Source organism: Podarcis gaigeae, assembly GCF_964106915.1.
Source record: "Podarcis gaigeae genome assembly, chromosome: 13".
Taxonomy (NCBI): Eukaryota; Metazoa; Chordata; class Lepidosauria; order Squamata; family Lacertidae; genus Podarcis; species Podarcis gaigeae.
In genome coordinates, this window is record NC_139689.1 from 6,130,459 (window position 1) to 6,152,460 (window position 22,002).

Below are 22,002 nucleotides of genomic sequence, written 5' to 3' on the forward strand. Positions count from 1 at the left end.
TAGTACAGCTTGTTCCCTAAGTTTTATGGCAGTCACACAGAATTTGGCCACCCTTAGCGTGATCTCTAGATCCTTGTCCTCTACCAGGAGTTTTAGACATTCAAATTCGGACCCATTTGGAGATTTTTGTATGACAGGAGTAATAAATACCGAGCGTATATCTCCGTAGAAACGGCAGCGTAACAAGACATGAGAGACAGTTTCTCTATATCGTATAGACACTGGAGAAGCACATGCTCCGTTGTTTCTGTTTGAACCTGGTGGCTGTAGTTTCTTAAGGGTGCTGGGAATTGTAGCGTCGCAAAGCGTAAACTACAGTTCCCATGGTTCTTGGTAAAAAGGTAAAGGGATCCCTGACCATTAGGTCCAGTCATCACCGACTCTGGGGTTGCGGCGCTCATCTTGCTTTATTGGCCGAGGGAGCCGGCGTACAGCTTCTGGGTCATGTGGCCAGCATGACTAAGCCGCTTCTGGCAAACCAGAGCAGCACATGGAAACGCCGTTTACCTTCCCGCTGGAGCGTTACCTATTTATCTACTTGCACTTTGACGTGCTTTCGAACTGCTAGATGGGCAGGAGCAGGGACCGAGCAACGGGAGCTCACCCCGTCGTGGGGATTCGAACCGCCAACCTTCTGATCAGCAAGTCCTAGGCTCTGTGGTTTAATCCACAGCGACACCCGTGTCCCTATGGTTCTGGGTAGGTGGGTGGAAAATGCGCTTTAAATGTATGTTGTGTACACAGCCTGGGAAGGAGTTTAGTCCAGCGGGAGAAAAAGTTTTGCTCAGGACTCCTGGGTTCCATTCCCAGGCCGACGCTCCCCCAAATGATTTATTGGCATCCCTTTCCGCGTGGGATTCTAGGAACTCGCAACAAGTCGTTACTGGGACAGTGACTCAGCCTCGCAAGAGTCGTCCTTGGGAAGGAGGAGGATTTATGAGGAGGGAGCAACTTTCGGGAGAAGCGAGGGTGACTTCATTCCAATGAGGTTCACAGTTCATGGCGCCCGATTGGGCAACGGCTGTGGCTCAGAAATGGAGCAGCCGCTCTGGGTGCAGAAGGAAGGCCCCAGGGTTCAATCCTGACTGGAGAGCTGCTGCCAGTCAGTGCAGACATTCCCAGAGGCCGATGACAAACCTAGACAGCATCTTAAAAAGCTGAGACATCACCTTGCCAACAAAGGTCCGTATAGTCAAAGCTATGGTTTTCCTAGTAGTGATGTATGGAAGTGAGAGCTGGACCATAAAGAAGGCTGATTGATGCCTTTGAATTCTGGTGCTGGAGGCGACTCTTGAGAGTCCCATGGACTGCAAGAAGATCAAACGTCTCCCTTCTGAAGGAAATCAGCCCTGAGGGCTCACTGGAAGGACAGATCCTGAAGCTGAGGCTCCAAGACTTCATGAGAAGAGAAGACTCCCTGGAAAAGACCCTGATGTTGGGAAAGATGGAGGGCACAAGGAGAAGGGGAAGACAGAGGACGAGATGGTGGGACAGTGTTCTCGAAGCGACCAGCATGAGTTTGACCAAACTGCGGGAAGCAGTGGAAGACAGGAGGGCCTGGCGTGCTCTGGTCCAGGGGGCCACGAAGAGGCGGACAGGATTAACGACTAAACAACTACCGTAAACAACAACAAGGCCCTGTTTGCACTACTACGCCTTTAAGGACCCTTCTTTCCCCTCAAAGCATTCTGGGTGCTGTAGTTCGTTAAAGGTCGCTGGTAGTTGTAACTCTCTGAGCAGGTGAACTACAGTGCCCAGAATTCTCTGAGGGGAGAAATGTATTCCGGATGCGTTTTAAAGGCACAGTGTTGTATTCACAGCCTGGTTTTCCGCACGCACAAACACTTTTCTCTTATCCGCCCTCCAGGGAAGCAAGAGGCTTTACGAGAATACGAAGGAACCTCCCAGGCAGACAAACATCTTTCCACATTGTTGTTATTTACTTATTACCGACACTTCACCCAGGTTGCAACATTAACATACATTAAAAGCAGTTTAAAACAAGTTGCCTCCATAAAAACAAAGTAATGTTTATTGGATTTTATTGCGCTAGCCAAAGCAGTGGCGTAGCATGGGTTGTCAGCACCCGGGGCAAGGCAAGTAATTTGCGCCCCCTAACCCTAACCCCCAGATGTTGCCCCCGGTGCGGCCGGCCCCCCCTGCACCCCCCACGCTGTGCCACTGAGCCAAAGGCCAGGGCAACATATAAAGAAATCAAAAGGAGGTTGAAAAAACCACAGCGGTCGCTACATATGCAGTGAAACTACGGTCAAATCCACCAAATATTTCTTATTACACAGAATAAAAATCAATTCTCAATTAAAATGTGCAAGTTAGATCTCAGAGTCCCTTTTGTAAATGACCCATCCAGTTCTTTCTTCCTAGGTAAAGGTAAAGGGACCCCTGACCTTTAGGTCCAGTCGTGGCCGACTCTGGGGTTGCAGCGCTCATCTCACTTTATGGGCCAAGGGAGCCGGGTCATGTGGCCAGCATGACTAAGCCGCTTCTGGCGAACCAGAGCAGCGCATGGAAACGCCATTTACCTTCCCGCCAGAGTGGTACCTATTTATCTACTTGCACTTTGACATGCTTTTGAACTGCTAGGTTGGCAGGAGCAGGGACCCAGCAACGGGAGCTCACCCTGTCGCGGGGATTCGAACTGCCGATCTTCTGATTGGCAAGTCCTAGGTTCTGTGGTTTAACCCACAGAGCCACCCATGTCCTAGGTAATGGCAAATGTCCTCTACGTGTGGTTGCCCACACAGACAGAATAAAAGGCAGGTATGAGGGAGATCTGGCTGGTTGATACAAAATAAGGTGGGTTAAAAAAAAAACCAGCAACACAGAATTGCAGAGTTGGAAGGTATCCTGGGGTCATCTAGTCCAACCCCCTGCAATGCAGAAATCTCAACTAAAGCATCCACAGCAGATGGCAGGGGCGCCAACTCCAGGTGGGCCGGGGGGCAGGCACCCACAATTTTTTTGTTGTGGGTGCCCAGCCTCCCTCTTCCGCTGCCAGCTGGCTGCCACCGCCTTGATAATTTTTGTTGCCCTTTTCTGAACGTTTTCCAGCTCAACGATATCCGCTTTCAGTTGAGGCGACCAGAACCCTACGCGGTGTTCCTGATGTTCTTATACTGTAGATTTGTATTTGCAGTTTTATTCAGCGGGTCTCCTGTCGGCCTCCCTAGGCTCGGCTTTTCTCACGTGCATGTGCAAAGTGTTGCCTGCTCTGGTACCACCACAGGAAATCTGGTTGCAATAAATGATTAGAAACACAGAGGATTAGAGGGTCCCAGATTCAATCGCCGGCCTGACAGTTGACTTCCTATTTCTAATAATAAACAATTTCATTATGGTACTCTTATAATTTAGACACATCTTTGTACACAAGAGAGACTTCAGTCAGTGCCAGAACTCGCCTCTGAAGTCAAATCCACACCCACAAACTGGGAATTCTGCGAACTGCAGTCCACCCCTCCCAGAGCTACAATTCCCAGCACCCTTAGCAAACTACACATCCCAAACTATTTTGGGAAGGGTGGAAACGCGTTCGAGATGCGTTGTAAAGACATTAGATAGACTTGGGGTTTTTTTAATGTTGCTTTCATTCTATTAGCGTTTGTGGCTTTTTAAAAAAACAACATTTTTTAACTCTTTGAGTTTTTTTCTGCATGGTTTTAACTTCCTTGGTCTGGAGCAGCCTTTCTCAACCTGTGGGTCACCAGATGTTGTTGAACTACAACTCTCATCACCCCTAGCTAGCAAGGCCAGAGCTCAGGGATGATGGGCGTTGTAGTCCTTTTAATGTTTAATAGGTTATTGTATTTTAGTCTTTTGTTGGAAGCCGCCCAGAGTGGCTGGGGGGACCCAGCCAGATGGGCGGGGTATAAATAATAAAGTATTATTATTATTATTATTATTATTATTATTATTATTATTCAACAACATCTGGGGACCCACAGGTTGAGAACAGCTGGTGGAGGAAAGGCAGGATGCAAAATATGGATGAGGGCCGTGCGCGCATTTCTGGGGAAGCCTTGTACCCGCCACACACAAACACACACACACACACACACACCCCTTTCTCCTTGCAGACCCACAGCGGGGCAGCCAGTTCATCCCCTCCTGCTTGCCTCCCCCTTGACTCACCCTGGTGGGCACCGTGCCAGCTCCCCACATGCTCAGAGAAGAGGACGCTTCCCTCTTAACCCGTGGTGCAAGAGGTGCCTTTCCCTCCCCGGATATTTCTCATAGTTGTGACACCCAACCCTGGCGGCTCCACCCCGCGCTTCTGACAGAAGACAGGCGCTGGCAGAACCCTCTCCAACTTCAGAGAGCTCCAGGGAGAGGCAGAGGCCAGACGGGAGCGGGTCGACCTCGGCTGCTGAGTGCCAGGTGGGTGCCAGTCCGGGTGCGCCCTCGGTGCCAAGGGGAGAGCGCGCCCTGGCGATGCGCAAAGGGGCGCCCAGGGGACCGCGGGTGGGAGCAAAGGATGGCTTCGCTGAGAGTTTGGAAGGAGGGCGCGCCAGGGGGCACGGGAAGGGTGTGGGTGCCAGGGGGCACGGATGGAGCCCGAGGGGTCATGGACCCTCTGGAGGGGCGTTCAGGGATCAGTGGAGGAAAGGAGGACTTTGTTGCGCATGCTGTGTGTGGGGTTTTTTTGGGGGGTGGCGAGAGTGCCGGTGTGAGTGTTGGTGCCAGGAGTGGATGGGCTGTGGGGGTGCTTGGTCCGCGTCGCGGGGAGTTCCGCAGGTCAGTAAGGCGAAAGAGCGACCTAATGTGTTCCTGCGCGTTTTAAAAACTCCGGAGAAGTTGGGATAGGTCTCTAGATCTTAAGCATTCATTTGAAAGATGGGGGGGGTTAGGGGGGGAGAGTTGGCCTGGAAGATCAGTGAGGGGGTGAACGGGGGGGGGCAATCGGGACAGGAGAGGACAGGGCAGTCACAGGTGCGAATGGAGAAATCTGCGGGTGGCGAAGGTTTTTGGGGATGGAGTTGAAGAAGAATTGGAGAAAATGCCTCGAAAGAGACGTGCGTTTTTGGTAAGGCGGGGGGGCGCGCATAGAAGACGGTTCAAGAGGGTCTCATGTCGGGGGGGGCGCAGAATTAATGTGCGGGAGGTGTGGGTGCTGTGGAGGCGAGCAGTGAAAACATTTTGAGGGTTTGGAAAAGGTGACTTTCCCAGTGATGCAATGCTGGGGAGTTTTTTTTTTGGGGGGGTGGGGAGGAACTGGGGTGGGGTCCAAATGTATTAGGTGGCCAGCTCAGGTCAGGACTTATGGGGCAGAAGTCCCTGGCCCCACTCAGCAGAATGGGCAGTGGGTCGCACCCCAGACAAGTGCAATACTGTAATTTGCATTCTTCTCTAATGAGGGACACCCCATAAGCCCATTAAGTTTAGAATCCAATCTTATCCAACCGGGCTGGCTGAAAGGAATCTCCCCCTCCTTGTTATCCAGTAAATTGGTTTTGAAAACAGGTGGGCGCCCATTTCAACAGGGAAGGGGGCTTTGGGCCAGAGTTGGGATTTGGGGGAGGGGTCTCGAGGGCAGATCAAGGGCTCAGCTTTTTCTAAGATGCTGCCGGCCCGTGTGGACAATACAGGGCAGGATGGAGCGAGAATCTGACTCGGTCTTAATCTGATTTACATCCCAGTGGAATGATGTCAGTTCTGGTTTGGTGGCCGTGCTTCCCCGGTGAGGATTTGCAAGTTGTTAGAGACGGGTGAGCCTTGTTTGGGACGGCGCCTCCCTCTTGATGGGTGCTAGGAAAAGGGCAGGGCAGCGGTGCCAAGGGGCAGAGGGTGCCAGGCGATGCAGATGAGCTGCGGGTGTTGGTGCGGCGAAGGAAATGAATGAGCTGCTAATCTCGGCTGGAGGAATCTGAGACAGAGGAGACATTGGGAACCTGCGGGCTTTGAAGGTTGAAAATAAGGCTTCCCCCTCACCTCACCTCTCTCTCTCTTTTAAATAGATATTTCTTTCTGGTCCTGTAAGTCAGGACAGGGCGGGTAAGGGGACACCTCTGCATTTTGCAAAGATTCCACAAGGACAGCCTTGCAAGGCCCGTTTGGCCAAAATGGAGAGGGACTTGCCCACGGCATTTGGGGATTATTCCACAACTGAACAGGGGATTTCCTTTACAGGGGCCCTATAGAGGGAAGCTTTTAAATATGTGGTGTTTTATTATGTTTCTATATCTGTCAGAAGCTGCTGAAAGGGGCTGGGGCAACCCAGTCAGATGAGGTATAATAATATTATTATTATTATTACTCTGTTCTGGAGTGTGGCCCGAAAACAGGCGAAGGGGTGTGCTTGGTAATTTTGGGTATTGTTTATAATGGGGTACTTCAAGAAGAGGGGTTTTGGGAAATGGATTTGCAACGGAAGCTGTTTGGAGAGATTCGGAGGCAGCAACATCCCAGAAACCAGGGCTGAATCATTCAGATGGTCCTAATAATAATAATAATAATAATATTTATTATTTATACACCACCCATCTGGCTGGGTTTCCCCAGCCACTCTGGGCGGTTTCCAATAAAGTATTAAAATACAGTAGTCTGTTAAACATTAAAAGCTTCCCTAAAGAGGGCTGCCTTCAGATGTCTTCTAAAAGTCTGGTAGTTGTTCTTCTCTTTGACATCTAGTGGGAGGGCGCTCCACAGGCCGGGTGCCACTACCGAGAAGGCCCTTTGCCTGGTTCCCTGTAGGGTGTTGCCCTGTCCTGAGTCAGATCATTGGGGTCCACTATTGCCTGTTCTGGCTGGCAGCAGTGGCTCTCCAGAGTTTCAGATCGGGGTCTCTCCCAGCCCTCGCCAGAGATCCCACCAGAGATTAAGCCTTGTGGGAGCTTATGCACGAAAATGCGGGCGCTGCACCCCTGGGACACAGTCACACGGCAAAGGGAAAGGGAATCCAGCAACAGGAGGGTGTGAGAGCTGATGCAAGCCTTAAGATCTGGAGATCTGGAAGGGGAACAGCTAAAGCAAATACAAATCTACAGGATAAGAACATCAGGAACACCCTGTAGGGTTCTGGTCGCCTCAACTGAAAACAGAGATGGAAAACGTTCAGAAAAGGGCAACAAAAATTATCAAGGCGGTGGCAGCCAGCTGGCAGCGGGGGGGGGGGGCGAGACTGGGCACCCAAAACAAAAAAATTGTGGGTGCCCGCCCCCCCCAGCCCCCTGGAGTTGGCGCCCCTGCCATCTGCTGTGGATGCTTTAGTTGAGATATCTGACTCAGTTGGTGGTGCAGGGATTTTGGGAGTGCTGAGGAAGAGGGCGAGCTGTTTTGGAGAAGGGGGGGCCTCAGATAACCCCTGAGTTCTTGGGGTTCAGTGTGTTGAGTTTCAGGAATCTCCTTGCATAGTTATTTTTTTAATGGTTCTTTTCTGAATAGATGGGGCAGTTTGTTAGCTGCGGTTTCTGGCCTAGAAAACCTCTCCGCCTGATGTGATACCGTGCGTCGAAAGAAACATACTCTGCACATGCTCAGAAATGCTCTTTTCTTGGGCGAAGTTGCAGCCCCGTTTCTCTGACGGGGTTTATTTCTTTATTTCTTCAGCATGTGTGGATGTGTGGGCTCCTCTGACCGTCAATATTCACACTTCATACCGTATTTTATGCTGTTTTTTGTAGCATCAATTAAGTTTGTTGTTAGCCGCCCTGACCCCGGTTTTCTGAACTGGGAAGGGTGGGGTATAAATAAAAAAATATTATTATTATTTATATTATAATATAACATTTAAAAATTAATAAGGCAGCACCCGGACGAAAACGAGAGCAGAGCATTTCCTTGGTCGACTTCCACTTTTGTTCCTATTTCCTGAGAGAAAAAGAGAGTTCTTGGAAGGGGGCCTCAAAGTTTAGTCCAAAAGCAAGAGAACCGCTTTGACCGGAATCCCTTCTAGCAGGGTTCCTGTGTGGCAGGCAGAAGTTCAACAGAGGCAGATATTTTTTTTCCTCCCCAGCTGCACCTGTTGGATTTCTGCCTGCCATGTCGTTGTTTGAAGGCCTTGCGAGAGATTGGGGGGATATGGCAAGCCTGGATCGAGGACCCTGGAGTTCTTTACGAACCTCCACCTGCTGTTGGGAAAAGGATTGCAAGCCAGGACTCCTGGGTTCCCAGATTTGGCCCCGGGGCTTGTTTAGCTGTTGCTTCATTACAGCTAATGGCCTAACCAGAAACTCAGTTTCACCTGCTCCATCCAGCTGAACCGGCAAACCTCACCGTTCGCACACCTTGGCACCATCATTAGCTCCATGGAGCCCGTCCCCATTGGCTACCTGGCCAGCAGGTGGGTGGGGCACCCTGGAAGATGAGCAACTTATTCCTGGGAAGGGATATTCCCAAATCTCCAGCCCTCCCAACGCACCCGCAAGTCCCTGGCCTCAGCCGCGCCTCAGATCCTTCCTGCATTCCAGGCCCTGAAGACGTCCACCTGTTCAGCCACCTGGATGAGAGAGGAAATTAATTTATCTGAATCTCGCCCAGCGTGCAAGAGGCCCCCTGAGCATGGGCAGAGTGCTTTTCTTCTTGTGCAGGGGAAACCCAACCTGCAGCAGCCCTCCTCCCGGCCCCTGAGACTCCTGGGCTTGGTGGGAACATCGGGAAGCTGCCTTATAACTAAACGGATTCATGAAGGGCAGTGATGCCCGTTCTGGCTGGCAGCAGCACTGCAGGATTGCAGAGAGGGGGGGGATTGCAGATGCCCAGCCCCTGAGCCAGGGATGCGGGTGGCGCTGTGGGTTAAACCACAGAGCCTAGGACTTGCCGATCAGAAGGTCGGCGGTTCGAATCCCTGTGACGGGGTGAGCTCCCGTTGCTCGGTCCCTGCTCCTGCCAACCTAGCAGTTCGAAAGCACGTCAAAGTGCAAGTAGATAAATAGGTACCGCTCTGGCAGGAAGGTAAACGGTGTTTCCGTGCGCTGCTCTGGTTCGCCAGAAGCGGCTTAGTCCTGCTGGCCACATGACTCGGAAGCTGTACGCCGGCTCCCTCGGCCAATAAAGCGAGATGAGCGCCGCAACCCCAGAGTCGGCCACGACTGGACCTAATGGTCAGGGGTCTCTTCACCCTTTACCTAGCCACTGAGCCGCAGCCCTTGTTGAAGAAGACAAACACTGGGCTGCTGCTAAACAGACTTTCATCTTGATGCACCCCATAGTTGGAAGGGACTCCTAGGTTCATCTAGTCCACCCCCTGCAATGCAGGAATCTCAGCTAAAGTATCCATGGTTAAAAAACCTCCAAGGAAGGGCACAGACACAATTGGGCCCCAACAACTCCCAGGTGCTTGAAACTAGAGTCTAGCCCAGCACCCCAGGGAGTCCCTGCATTAATATCTTGCGAAATGCGTCTTTGTAGATAAGGATGTTAATATTTCTTCCCTGCCGACGTTCATCAAGGCTGCCACAAAGGTGTTTGTTAGCTCTCGGGTTGGCATAGGAAACCTTCGGCCCAGGACTCTGCGGTGTTACCCAAAGTGGCCTGGGCAGGATGTGTGCATGGCAGAGGTATTTCAAGCATGCTAACTGGTGGTCATGGGAACAAGCTCTTAAAGATAGCGGCGTTCCCAGCCGGCTGAGTGGAGGTTTAGAGAAAAAGGCAACCGAGCGACGGGAGGGAATGAGAGGTGCGTAAGCTGTTCTCCCACAACGCCAAAACTCGCAGACATCCAACGGAGCTGAATGTTGGGAGATTCGGGCCTCACAAAGCAAAGTCTTTCTTCGCTGGGAGAGCAGCTGAGCTGCGGAACTCACTGCCACTGGACGCAGTGATGGCCACTCACTCAGATGGGCTTGAAAAGAGGATTGGCCTTAGAGAGAGAGAGAGCGCGCTCAGGAATGGGGATCTGGCTGGCTGCTGTGAGAACAGAATGAGGATATGTATTTATTTATTTCAGTCAAGAAGCAGTTGAGATGTTGGACTTGATGGGCCTTTGGCCTGATCCAGACTCCAGACACTCCGTATATTAATTCTGAGCCTCCTCCATCCACTCCCATTGCCCCAACTGCACGTTCCATGCTACCAAAGGCGTCCTTTGAGAAATATTTGGCCCCATCATATGGAAAATAAGGCTACCACCTTAGACAGCTATCCCAGATCAGAGGAAAAGGGTTCTGAATACTAGCCGTTGACTATGGAGCAGCAGAAATAACAGGTCATTGCTCTCACCGTCCTGATGCCGGGCTTCCCAGAGGCATCCAGGTGACCCACTCTTTAGGCCTTTGGCTTTTTCCCAGCAGATTGTAAGCTCCTTGGGGCAAGCTACTCTTGCGCTCGGCGAAGCTGATAAGGGCCCTATAGAAACAAACAAGGATAAAGATGTAAATTCCTGTGTGTGCCATCTTTAAAGGACCTGGGGCAGCTTCCCCCTTGCTCCCAGGCTCACCGTGCTGGTTTCGAGCAAGGCATCCTTGATCCAGCCTTGCCCCAAATAGTGCAACCTCCAGAGGGAGCACAACTCCCATCTGGAGGGCGCCAGGTTGGGGGACGCTGTATTTCTCTTAGGAACCTGCCTGTTGATGGAGGTGAGCCCCCAGAAATCTGGTGCTTCCACCTCTGGAAAGCAATGGAAAGGAGCTTCCACATTTGAAAGTGGGTGGCTCCCAGATGCGGGGCCTTCTTTGTGGTGGCACCCCAGCTATGAGTTTCACTAACACGCGCCTATAAGGGAAAGGTTGGAATGTTTCCTTAGTGCCGTCTCTGTTGTCATTTGGGCGTCAGGAACAGTCTACTGCGTTTACACTTTCCAAAGCAAGTAAAGCTGTTTGCTTAATCATTATGGATATTGCTTTTTTAACGCCGCTTGAGCAGCAGGTTTTACGATGCCTCATTATGTTAACAGCCAACTGCGGTTTTAATTGTCAACAGGTTTATCATTTTTAGCTTTTCGCTGGGGTTGTGTCAGGTATCCTGAAGGCAGCGCGGAAGAGCAGAAAGGTCTAAAACCAACGAATAAACTACATTTCGGGGGGCAGGAATATTCCACCCAGACCCAAGCCTTAACCTTTTCATGTGTGGATAGTTTTCGGAAAAGGATGGGCGGCGCAGTGTCAAAAAGCTGTGGCGAAAGGCAGACCCGCACCGGTAGAGCAAGAGACTCTTAACCTCAGGGTCATGGGTTCGAGTTCAGCCATGGGCAAAAGATTCTTGCATTGGAGGAGGCTGAACTCGATGACCCTTGCTGTCCATTCCAGCTTTACAAATCCATGATCGCTGGGTGCAAAATAATAATAATAATAATGAATTTTATTTATATCCTGCCCTCCCCAGCCGAAGCCAGGCTCAGGGTGGCTAACAACAATAAAGTGGTACAACATTCTAAAATCATTTCATTATAAAATTAATTCAACTCAAATTGATGGCAACCATTGAGCTAGAGTTCTGTGGGGATTGCCAAAGGAGGGAGTCAGGCTGTGCCCTGGCCAAAGGCCTGGTGGAACAGCTCTGGCTTGCAGGCCCTGCGGAAAGATGTCAAGTCCCGCAGAGCCCTAGTCTCTTGTGACAGAGCGTTGCACCAGATTGGAGCCACAGCCGAAAAAGTCCGGGCTCTGGTTGAGGCCAGCCTAACCTCTCTGTGGCCTGGGACCTTCAGGGTGTTTTTATTTGATGATCGTAAGTTCCTCTGTGGGACATGCCAGGAGAGGTGGTCCCGTAGGTACGAGGGTCCTAGGCCGTATAGGGCTTTGAAGGTTAAAAGCAGCACCTTAAACCTGATCCTGTACTCCACCGGGAGCCAGTGCAGCTGGTATAGCACCGGGTGAATGTGATCTCGCAGTGAGGACCCCATAAGGAGTCTTGCCGCAGGAGTGGGTTTGTAAAAACAGCACTCGTTGCAGGATCAGCTTGCGACAATAAAAAGCAAGGTGTGTGTTGCGCAGGTGGCATCTCACGAAAGGCTCGCAAAAGAAACCTTGTCCGAAACTATAGAGAGCAGCTACCAGTCTGTGTAGACAGCACAGGACAGAGTGGATCAATGGCCCGACTTATCTAAGCGTAGCGTGTTCTGACAGGCAGCAGCATCCCAAGCCCTCAGGCAGAGGTACGTCACCAGCCCCGGCTATCTGGTCCTCTGGAGGTTGACCCACCCAACTCAGAACTGTTCTTGTTGTTCCTGTGAGGTTTATCGCCCCCCTTTTCCCCATAGCTGTTATTCTTGGGAGCAGTATTTCAGACAGGCCCTTTCTGGAGATAACGGGGATTTCAACAGGGACCTTTTGCCTTTCCAATTTGCTGCGGCCTCTTCCCAAAGTCCTGTTTTCGACAGGCAGGGAAATACCCAAAGCCTTGAACGGAGCCAATTCCAGCTTTACGAAAGCGTTTCTGAATTGTTCTCTCTCTTTCGCCATCGGGGTTGAGCGCAAGGGCCTTCTGCCAACTCCTGACGTCCCTCCCTTCCTCCTTTGAAACATCTGTCCACATCTGGAGCGATGTCAGCTAGAGCAGAGGGCAGGCGGGCAGAGGTCGCCCGGTATGTTCTGGGGCGCCCGCCCAGCCCTATTTTTGACCCTCGGATTTCTACATCCAGAGATGGGAGCCTTCGTGTCCAAAGTCACCGGACAGCACCGCTGAGTCAGGAAATATTTGCACGCGAAAAGGGGAAGGGAGCCTGGAAAACAAAACAAAAACCCCAGGGATAAGAGGTTGGGCACTGGATTTCAAGGAGGGAAATTACAGGGTTTCTGGCTTTCTGTGAGGGGAGGGTCTGGGTCAGCACAGCCAAGATTTCGGGTTTCCCCCTAGACACATTCTTAGAAATGAGGTGGAGGGAGGGAGAGGGTCATAGCTCAGTGACTGAGCACCTTCAAAGCCACTTGATTCCTCCAAAGAATTCTGGTAACCGTGGCTTGCTGGGAACTGTAGTTCTGTGGCAGATAAACTACAGTTCCCAAGGTTCTTTGGAGGGCCGTTGTCTGCTTTAAATGTACACTGTGTCCACAGCCTGTGAGCATTATAGCCAGAGCCTGTGGGATTCATAAAGTCAGGATCCTGCCTTCTCCAACTGGTGCCCTCCAGCTATTTTAGTCCAGGGGTCAGCAACCTAAGGCCCATGGGCTACAAGCAGCCCACGGGGGTCATTTTACCGGCTCATCAGCCGCCCCCAAACTGAGCCGCCCACTTGGCGAGTCCCCATGCGCTGCACAGATACCAGAATCCGGCCCACAGAGGGGGCTCTGCGGCAGTGAACCGGCCCAGGCAAGGTAAGCCTTGCCCCTGTTTTAGTCTATAGCAGAGGTCAGCAAACTTTTTCAGCAGAGGGCCGGTCCACTGTCCCTCAGACCTTGTGGGGGGCTGGACTATATTTTGGGAAGAAAAAGAATGAACCGGTTCCTATGCCCCACAAATAACCCAGAGATGCATTTTAAATAAAAGCACATTGTCTATTCATGTAAAAACACCAGGCAGGCCCCACAAATAACCCAGAGATGCATTTTAAATAAAAGGACACATTCTACTAATGGAAAAATATGCTGATTCCCAGACCGTCCGTGGGCCGGATTGAGAAGGCGATTGGGCCGGATCCGGAGCCCAGGCCTTAGTTTGCCTACCCATGACCCGTAGCAACCCCTGACGGCATGGCCAGAAGGGCTCTCCAGGGACTGGTCTCTGTCGAAAGAGAACGTCTGTCCTTCTGGTACCCTCCTCCCAGAACATTTAAGACGGCCTTGCCTAGCCTAGTCCCTATTCAGATGTTTCCAACTGCATCCATGCTGGCTGGAGCTGATGGGAGTTGCAGATTAGAACATCTGGGGAGGCACCCAGTTGCCAAAAAACAGGTTTAGATCGAACAGGGAGACTGTGGTCTTGGATTCCAAAGTCCTCTGGGACGGGAACTGTTGTTTTTTGCAGATTAGAATGAGGCCAGAGATGGCTTAGAGGGACGCCAATTTTGCCAATCCAGTGCTTTGCACTACAACTCCCATCAGCACCCACACACCCCCAAAAAACCAGGAGGGCACCAGGTTGGCAAACGTTGTGCTTGAACTGGTGGATCTCCAGTGTCAATGGACTCTGGGGCCACAGACACGCCATACATTTAGAGCACCGTGACTCCGCTTTAAACAGTCATGGCTTCCCTCAAAGAATTATGGGAGCTGTCGTTTGTTAAGGGCGCCGCACCGAAAGTTATCAGGAGACCCATCGCAAAACTACAATTCCCAGTGCTCCCCGTGAAGAGGAATTTTAAAAATAATAAATATTTTATTCTTTTTTTGCCAATGGAATACGTTTGTTACCCAGCAATTATATTCTAATTCAACCAAACTAGTCACTTTCTGTACTCACCCAACATAGATTTTCATAACCCAAATTAAATACAATTGTATTTTAATTTCCTCCTCTCCAGCATGTTTCTTAATATCGTCTGCTATTTTATTGCACTTCAAACCCCCGTTGTGGCCTTCACGCAAGGGAATTAACTTTTAATATAGACTAGGAAAGGTTTCCAGTCTTCTTAGAAAGATTTCAAATTTGTATATTCTTTCAGTGCCGTCAGTTTTGCCATCTCCTGTGAAGAGGGGTTGATTGTTTGTCCACTCTGGGAATTGTAGTTTGGGGAGGGAAGGGCGCTTTTAAATGTATGGCCTGAGTGAGGCCTGGCTCCCACCAGCCAGTGGTCAGTGGTCAAGGATGACAGTCGGTGACAGGGTGGATTTGATTTAAATCAAATCAATTTAAATCACTTGATATTTAAAGACTTTAAATCATTTTTTTTTACAGAAAGACTCATTCTTGCTGGTATCATCTTAATATTTACAACCAGGTTTCGTTTTCGGAATAATAAATTTTCAGAGTAGTTTTTACACTTACCTCAAAAATTACAGATTTGGCTATACTCTTAGAAATGCATCGACCGATCATTATGAAATTATTGTGAGGTCCAACTGTTTATAGTTGGACAACTTTTCTGCTGTACCTTATTGGAAGGAGAAAAATAATCATTTCCTTAATAACAGTTTAAACGATTTATTTAACTAAAACAATAACATTATAGCATATGTATCCATGTTGGTTAACTGATGTGGTTAAACGTTTTTTTAAAAAAACTTAAGTTTTAGCAAACATGAAAAACTTGAAACAAATCCTTATTTCCTGATGAATAGCCTTTGGACTATAATGTAACTTAAATAGAAAACTATCTTTAGAAGAGTGGCAGATGAAGATGATGGAATATGCAGAACTGGCAAAGCTGACTAGGAAATTCTGAAACCAGAGTGATCAAGCTTTTCAAAAAGACTGGAGTAAATTTGTACAACATTTGAAGGATAATTGTAAACATAGAACTACACTATCAGAGTTGAATTAACAAGACTTGTAATGTTAATGAGTATTACCTTTTTATATCTATTTAAAATTTGGGATCAATGGAGTATGTGAAATGTTAATTGGAAGAGGCACAAATGCTATGATATAGGAATGAATTATGAAAACCATGAGAGGGGAGGGAGGGGAGTCGATTAGCTCATAAGAGCAAGAAGTAAAGTTAATAACAAGGTTGTATTTAAATACTATAAAATGGAAATTAAAAATATATATATTATTTTAAAAAATAGAAATATTTTTCCTCCAAATTTTTAAAAAAACAATTTAAATAAAAAAATCCAATTTGTTAAAAAATATATTTTTAAAAAAATCTTTGATTTTCTTTTATCCACCTGGGTTGGAGATCAATCACTCTGCAAGGGAAAGCTGTGAAATAAAGCCGAGAGAGCAGATTGGAACGCAGAGGGGAATATCGCTTTAAAGAAGGGCTTGGCCCTTCAAATGACTCTCACCTGGGCAGCATCTTCTGGCCATATAATCCTAGGTTTTCAGAGGCTGGGGAAAACACCCACAGGAAGTGACAAAGGTGGCTTAAAAATGAATGGCAGAGCTGGTGTTTAGCAGCGTCCCAGCCCTGGATAAGAATGTAGAAAGAAGCCAGGCTTGATGATGGAAGAGGCTTTAGAATAGAGTCATACTCTCACTCGATTTATTTGTGTACCAATCCGTTTCCCTGGATGCCAGGAGGAAAGCCAGGCTTTGTGGTTTCGGCTGGTGACAGCCTGGGGTGGTTGCCACCTTTTCTTTCTGGCACGGTGCCTGTGCTCTTGACAGAGGCGTGGCAGTCCCACATTCAACAGGTGGTGTGGCAAGTTGGGGGAAACAGTGGCGTAGCGTGGGTTGTCAGCACCCGGGGCAAGGCAAGTAATTTGCGCCCCCTACCCCATGGATTTGCGCCCCCTAACCCTAAACCCCAGATGTTGCGCCCGGTGCGGCCGGCCCCCCCTGCACCCCCCACGCTACGCCACTGAGGGGAAACACCCCCTGTTGAATTTTGGAATTCCATGCCTTCAGTCCAAGGTATGAGAACCAAATTTCCACCCCCCAGGCTGAGCCTTAGAAGTTTGAAAGCCAGGACTTCTGCGTTGTCTAAGCTGGGAGCGAGTCTTCGCAGGTGGAGCAAAGGGGAACTCTGATTCCAAAACTGCAAAAAGATTGCTGTGTTTCTTCTGCAGATGGGAGGAAGTTTTATTCTCTGTTAATTAATATTAATTAACGATTTGGTTGACCATATGATAAGGGACCTCACGTGTCGAAACGGGAAAAGTTAATTCAATATGCGTGCAGGAATTGATGGGTGGATATTGCGATGTTCTGTAAGGTTTGAAGATAAACTAGAATTAATTGGGGAATATGATGGGGAACCATCTTGGAGGGTGTGTGGGAAGTCAGATTTGGTGGGGGGGGGGGGAATCTTAAATTTGTTCCGATTTGGAAAAACGTTAAATTTGTTTTGATTTAATCTGTTTTCATTAGTGACCAATTTGTTAAAAAAACCTTGAAAATCAATAAAAAAGATTTGCCAAGAGAACTAGGCTTGCGAGCTCTGGCATCCCTTTCTAGTTTTGAAAGGGAAAATCTGGGGGGGTAGCTGTGGGTCCCCCCCCCCCAGCTGACATGGCGGTTCTGTAGAATAAGTCCTGCTTCGGCCAAGGTGCTATCAGATAGGAAGGAAGACCCACCATCACTGAAGGAGATACGAGGTTACTGTCCCAGGGGCTGTGCCAGCCTCTATCCTGGGGCCTAGTAGTCAGTTACGGATGTGATGACTCTCTAGAATGCCCACTGCATGCTTCCCACACAGTTGGCAGCCTCCCAGCTGGGAGAAATAGGGTTTTCTGCTGCTAAAATGCAGCTGTGTCTGGAGTGGAGTGAATAAAACAGTTGAGTACAGTGGTACCTCGGGTTACATACGCTTCAGGTTACAGACTCCGCTAACCCAGAAATAGTACCTTGGGTTAAGAACTTTGCTTCAGGGTGAGAACAGAAATCGCACGGTGGCAGCGGGAGGCCCCAGTAGCTAAAGTGGTGCTTCAGGTTAAGAACAGTTTCAGGTTAAGAACGGACCTCCGGAACAAATTAAGTACAGTGGTACTTCAGGTTAAGTACTTAGTTCGTTCCGGAGGTCCGTACTTAACCTGGAACTGTTCTTAAACCTGAAGCACCACTTTAGCTAATGGGGGCCTCCTGCTACTGCCGCGCCGCCGGAGCACAATTTCTGTTCTCATCCTGAAGCAAAGTTCTTAACCTGAAGCACTATTTCTGGGTTAGCAGAGTCTGTAACCTGAAGCGTATGTAACCTGAAGCGTATGTAACCTGAGGTACCACTGTAGTAAAAAAGGTAAACGGACCCCTGACCATTAGGTCCAGTCGTGGCCGACTCTGGGGTTGCAGCGCTCATCTCGCTTTACTGGCCGAGGGAGCAGTCATGTGACCAGCATGACTAAGCCGCTTCTGGCGAACCAGAGCAGCGCACGGAACCGCCGTTTACCTTCCCGCCGGAGTGGTACCTATTTATCTACTTGCACTTTGACGTGCTTTCGAACTGCTAGGTTGGCAGGAGCAGGGACCGAGCAACGGGAGCTCACCCCGTCGCAGGGATTCAAACCGCCGACCTTCTGATCGGCAAGCCCTAGGCTCTGGTTTAACCCACAGCGCCACCCGCGTCCTACCAGTGTAGTATAGATTCGAAATTCTGCCCCCCGGAGCTACAGTGCCCCTAGTGCCGGGAAACGGAGTTGCATTCACGGTTTCTTCTCTTCCTTCTCTGCAGACAAGATGCCGGTGGCAGACACTCGTGGGGACGCGGGGCGATGGACCAATGTCAGTTACCGCGTGCGGCAGCCCAACCAGCCGGAGACCGGGCCCAGGAGGAAGAAGAGGAATTGGTTCCACAAATGCTGCGCCTGCTGCTCGGGCCAGGGGGACGACGACTGGGGTCCCTCGCCCGGGGAGGTCCCAGGAGCTCGGCGAGAGCCCGTTATCCGAGGTGAGAGAGCCGGGGTCAAATCAAAAGACTGCGCAGAGTGTGCAGACGTGTTTATTTATTTTTTAAATATTAATTTTTCTTAATTTTTCAACATATCATTTTCAACAGTAATTCAACATACTTTCATATCTTATACCATTTTTTTTTACTTCCATCAATCACATCTGAACATTTTGCAATCTATTCACTTAATATACATTTCTTTTTTAAAAAAAGATTTTTATTCATTTTTCATTTTCGTTCAAATTCTTAACATTTACTATATATTCCTCCCTCCCTCCCCTCCAAAACTTTTGTTTCTGGTTTGTTTCTATTTTCACCCGCTTTGCTATCGTTCAATAAAGAAAGTTATGAATAACATAACATCAAACCTTAAAAACATAAAAATAAAATTAAATACATCATCGTATTTCACTAACTTCCAAACATTTTCTGGTGCTAATAATGTGGATGTTTATTTAAATCCTGCCATCAAGTCTATTGCCTTTCTTTGTTTCTACAAATATAATATGAATGGTTCCCAATCTTTTTCAAAGTCTCTGTTGTCTTTTTCTCTTAGGCTTTCTGTCATTTTTGCCAGTTCTGCATAGTTCATCAACTTCTCTTGCCATTGTTCTTTAGTTGGTATTTCAATTACATTTAGTTGGTCTTCCAATTACATTTCTTACTTCCACTATTACATTTAAACCTCATAACTAATATCTCTATCCTTTCTGTACTTTGCAACGTTTCATATATTTTCCCTTACAAAACTTCTCGTAGTCCTACTAGCGTAATTTGTTGATTACAGTTGCTCTTCAAATAGTTCGTATATTTCTTCCAATCTTCTGTGAATCTCTGGTCCTGCAGGTTTTGAATCCTTCCTGTCATTTTATCTAATTCTGCGTAGTCCATTAATTTTGTCTGCCATTCTTCTTTCGTCGGGATTTCTTCTTGTTTCCGTTTCTGGGCTAACAATACTCTTGCCGCTGTTGTTGCATGTAAAAACAATCTAACATCTTGCCTATTAATATCTGAGTGTGCAGAAGTGTTTAAATCCTGCTCATCATCATCCCTTTTAATTTGTATACCGTCATTCTATCTTACAATACCCAAAGCAGTTTACAAGCTGAAGAAACAAAGAATGTCCATCTTATAACAATCTAACGCAAGACAAAAATGTGATAATGAAATGTAACTTTAAAATAAGCAAAACAAAAAAAAATTCCTTCCAGTAGCACCTTAAAGACCAACTAAGTCAGTTCTTGGTATGAGCTTTCGTGTGCATGCACACTTCTTCAGATACCAAGAAGTATCTGAAGAAGTGTACATGCACACGAAAGCTCATACCAAGAACTGACTTAGTTGGTCTTTAAGGTGCTACTGGAAGGAATTTTTTTTGTTTTGACTATGGCAGACCAACACGGCTACCTATCTGTATTTAAAATAAGCAACCTACATCAAGTAAAGTAGCATTCAACAATCATTAGAATAGCATAGAAGAATAATATCAGCATATAAAAATTAAACCGAAATCCACAACAGTTACAATAAATAATTTCTAAACTACAATCATCAATAAGACACCAGCAAGCCACAGAGCATAAAATAATACAATCCAAATTGAGAAGCAGGGACTGGAGGGTGGGGCAAGGCAAGTGGGAAAAAGCCTTGCCTGATGAAGTCTCTCCCCTCCCCTTCTGCACTCTGGTGCAGCTGCACAGATTTTGGGCTTCTCTCGAAGTTTTGAAACGGGAATTTGTAGGAAGGTGTTGATTTTGAAATTTAGCTTTGAGAGAGAGCCTTTAAAACACATGTGCTTACAAAAATAGAAGTTCATCTGATTAAAGAGGCCTTCACCAGCCCAGCGCCATCCAGGTGTTCTAGACTGCAACTCCCATCATGGGAGTTTTAGCCCAGAACATCTGGACGGCGCCATCATGGGAGTTGTAGCCCAGAACATCTGGATGGCACCATCATGGGAGTTATAGGCCAGAACAGCTGGATGGCACCAGGCTGGTGTAAGCGCAGGGGAAAGAGATCTCCCCTCTTGTCTTCTGTAATAAAATTTTATTTATATCCTGCCCTCCCCAGCTGAAGCCGGGCTCAGAGCGGCTAACAACAATAAAACAATAAATAAGGCATTATGCACATGACTGATAGTGTTTTGATACGTGAACCTTATTGCCAATATTTTAAGAACCCTTCTCTCTTCCCCGAATGGAGAAATCCGCTGGCAATCCTTCTGCATAATTGTTTGCAATGCATCGGAATAAATTCTGTACCCTTCGATGGGTTTCTTCTGTACTCCTTCCGTATGTTTTCAGGGCCTCCCTGTTTCCAACGAAGGAGTCTCGCCAGGCGAGATGTTGACATCGGTCAACGGTGTGATGCGGCAGCAGAAAAAACTAACACAGTTCTGTGCTGCACCAGATCAGGGAAGTCATAGACCTGTTCTGTTCTGCCCTGGCTGGACCCCAGCTGGAATATTGTGTCTGGTTCTGGGCGCCCCAATTTAAGAAAGATATTGACAAGCTGGAACTTCAGTTCCCTCCAGCTTAGGTGGGGAACTCAATTTCACTGGCAGAGGTGGGGTGGCCATCTGTCAGAGATACTGTCTTCTTCATAAATGTAGTCTTATTGATTTCCAATATATAAATTGCAAAAGAGAGAGAAAGATAGAGAAACAAAACCCCAACTCTCTCCACTCCAGGACGGATCAACCTATTATTGTTCTTTTTAATTTTTTATTTATTTGGTTTTTCAACTTAAAATTTTACAGAGATATATCAAACGTAAATCATAAACACAAGACTCCAAGGAATCTCCTAGACTCCTATCCTCCCCTTTGTGGGTCCTGTTATTAATCATTTCCTCCCGCATCTTTTATGATCGTCCGAACCCTTCACCTCTTCCGTTATGTCCAGAATTCATCCTTAAACTACAAGGGATATCCTACTAACGATTTTAAACGTTAATCTAGTTAAGTTTGCCCAAGGCCAATCTGTGATTTAGGTAGCTGCCAGTCTTCAGCGTTGCCAGTAAAGTGTTTCATAAAAGGATGCCGTGTTTTGACAAAATCGACCAGATTATTTGTATTATTTGATGTGCGTATTCTCTTGGTTAATGTTAGCAGTGCTGGATTTATGTATAAGCTAAACAAGCTATAGCTTAGTTCCCCACTCTCTTGGGGGGGCCCCAAAAAAAATTAAAGGGGAAAAAACCCTGGATGTACATTTCCAAAATATAAGATATAAAACAAATAAAATAAAACAGGCATAGGCAAACTCGGCCCTCCATAAGTTTTGGGACTACAATTCCCATCATCCCTGACCACTGGTCCTGTTAGCTAGTGATGATGGGAGTTGTAGTCCCAAAACATCTGGAGGGCCGAGTTTGCCTATGCCTGAAATAAAACCTACACACAGCAACAGTGTTTTGTGTTGTGCAGGCTCCTATGATGTAAGGCCTGCTAGCCTGCTCCCGAAAATATCACTCGTTTGCTCCTTTCTATATAGAGGGTGACTACATTCTGCGTGGACTGGTTGCATGGCAACATGGGCAAATAGCTTGAGATACCTATGAGGTCCATAAATGACCATATAGAATATATTCCACCCCCCCAAAAAAGTGACAATTTGTTGTTGACAAAGGACAGCTGGACATATAAAGGGCCCCATTGCCTTCAGTAGCTTAGGGCCTTGTCA

The 22,002-nt window shown here is 47.9% G+C and overlaps 1 protein-coding gene and 1 long non-coding RNA gene across 2 annotated transcripts in view; one reads left to right on the forward strand and one right to left on the reverse strand.

Annotated features, from left to right (window-relative positions):
- Positions 1-1,627: 1,627 nt before the first annotated feature.
- Positions 1,628-4,231, reverse strand: LOC310829133. The gene is made up of 3 exons (XR_014557178.1): positions 4,153-4,231; positions 2,183-3,252; positions 1,628-2,049 (listed from the first exon to the last, which is right to left on the reverse strand). It is a non-coding gene; the product is annotated as an uncharacterized lncRNA (long non-coding RNA).
- A 16-nt stretch (positions 4,232-4,247) lies between these two features.
- Positions 4,248-22,002, forward strand: part of TGM1 (transglutaminase 1) — a 53,813-nt gene continuing 36,058 nt past the window's right edge. Inside the window, exons 1-2 of the mRNA XM_083706626.1 lie at positions 4,248-4,398; positions 18,101-18,316. Coding sequence (XP_083562752.1) covers positions 18,106-18,316 — 211 coding nt within the window. The 5' untranslated portion in view covers positions 4,248-4,398; positions 18,101-18,105. The remainder of the gene's footprint in view (positions 4,399-18,100; positions 18,317-22,002) is intronic.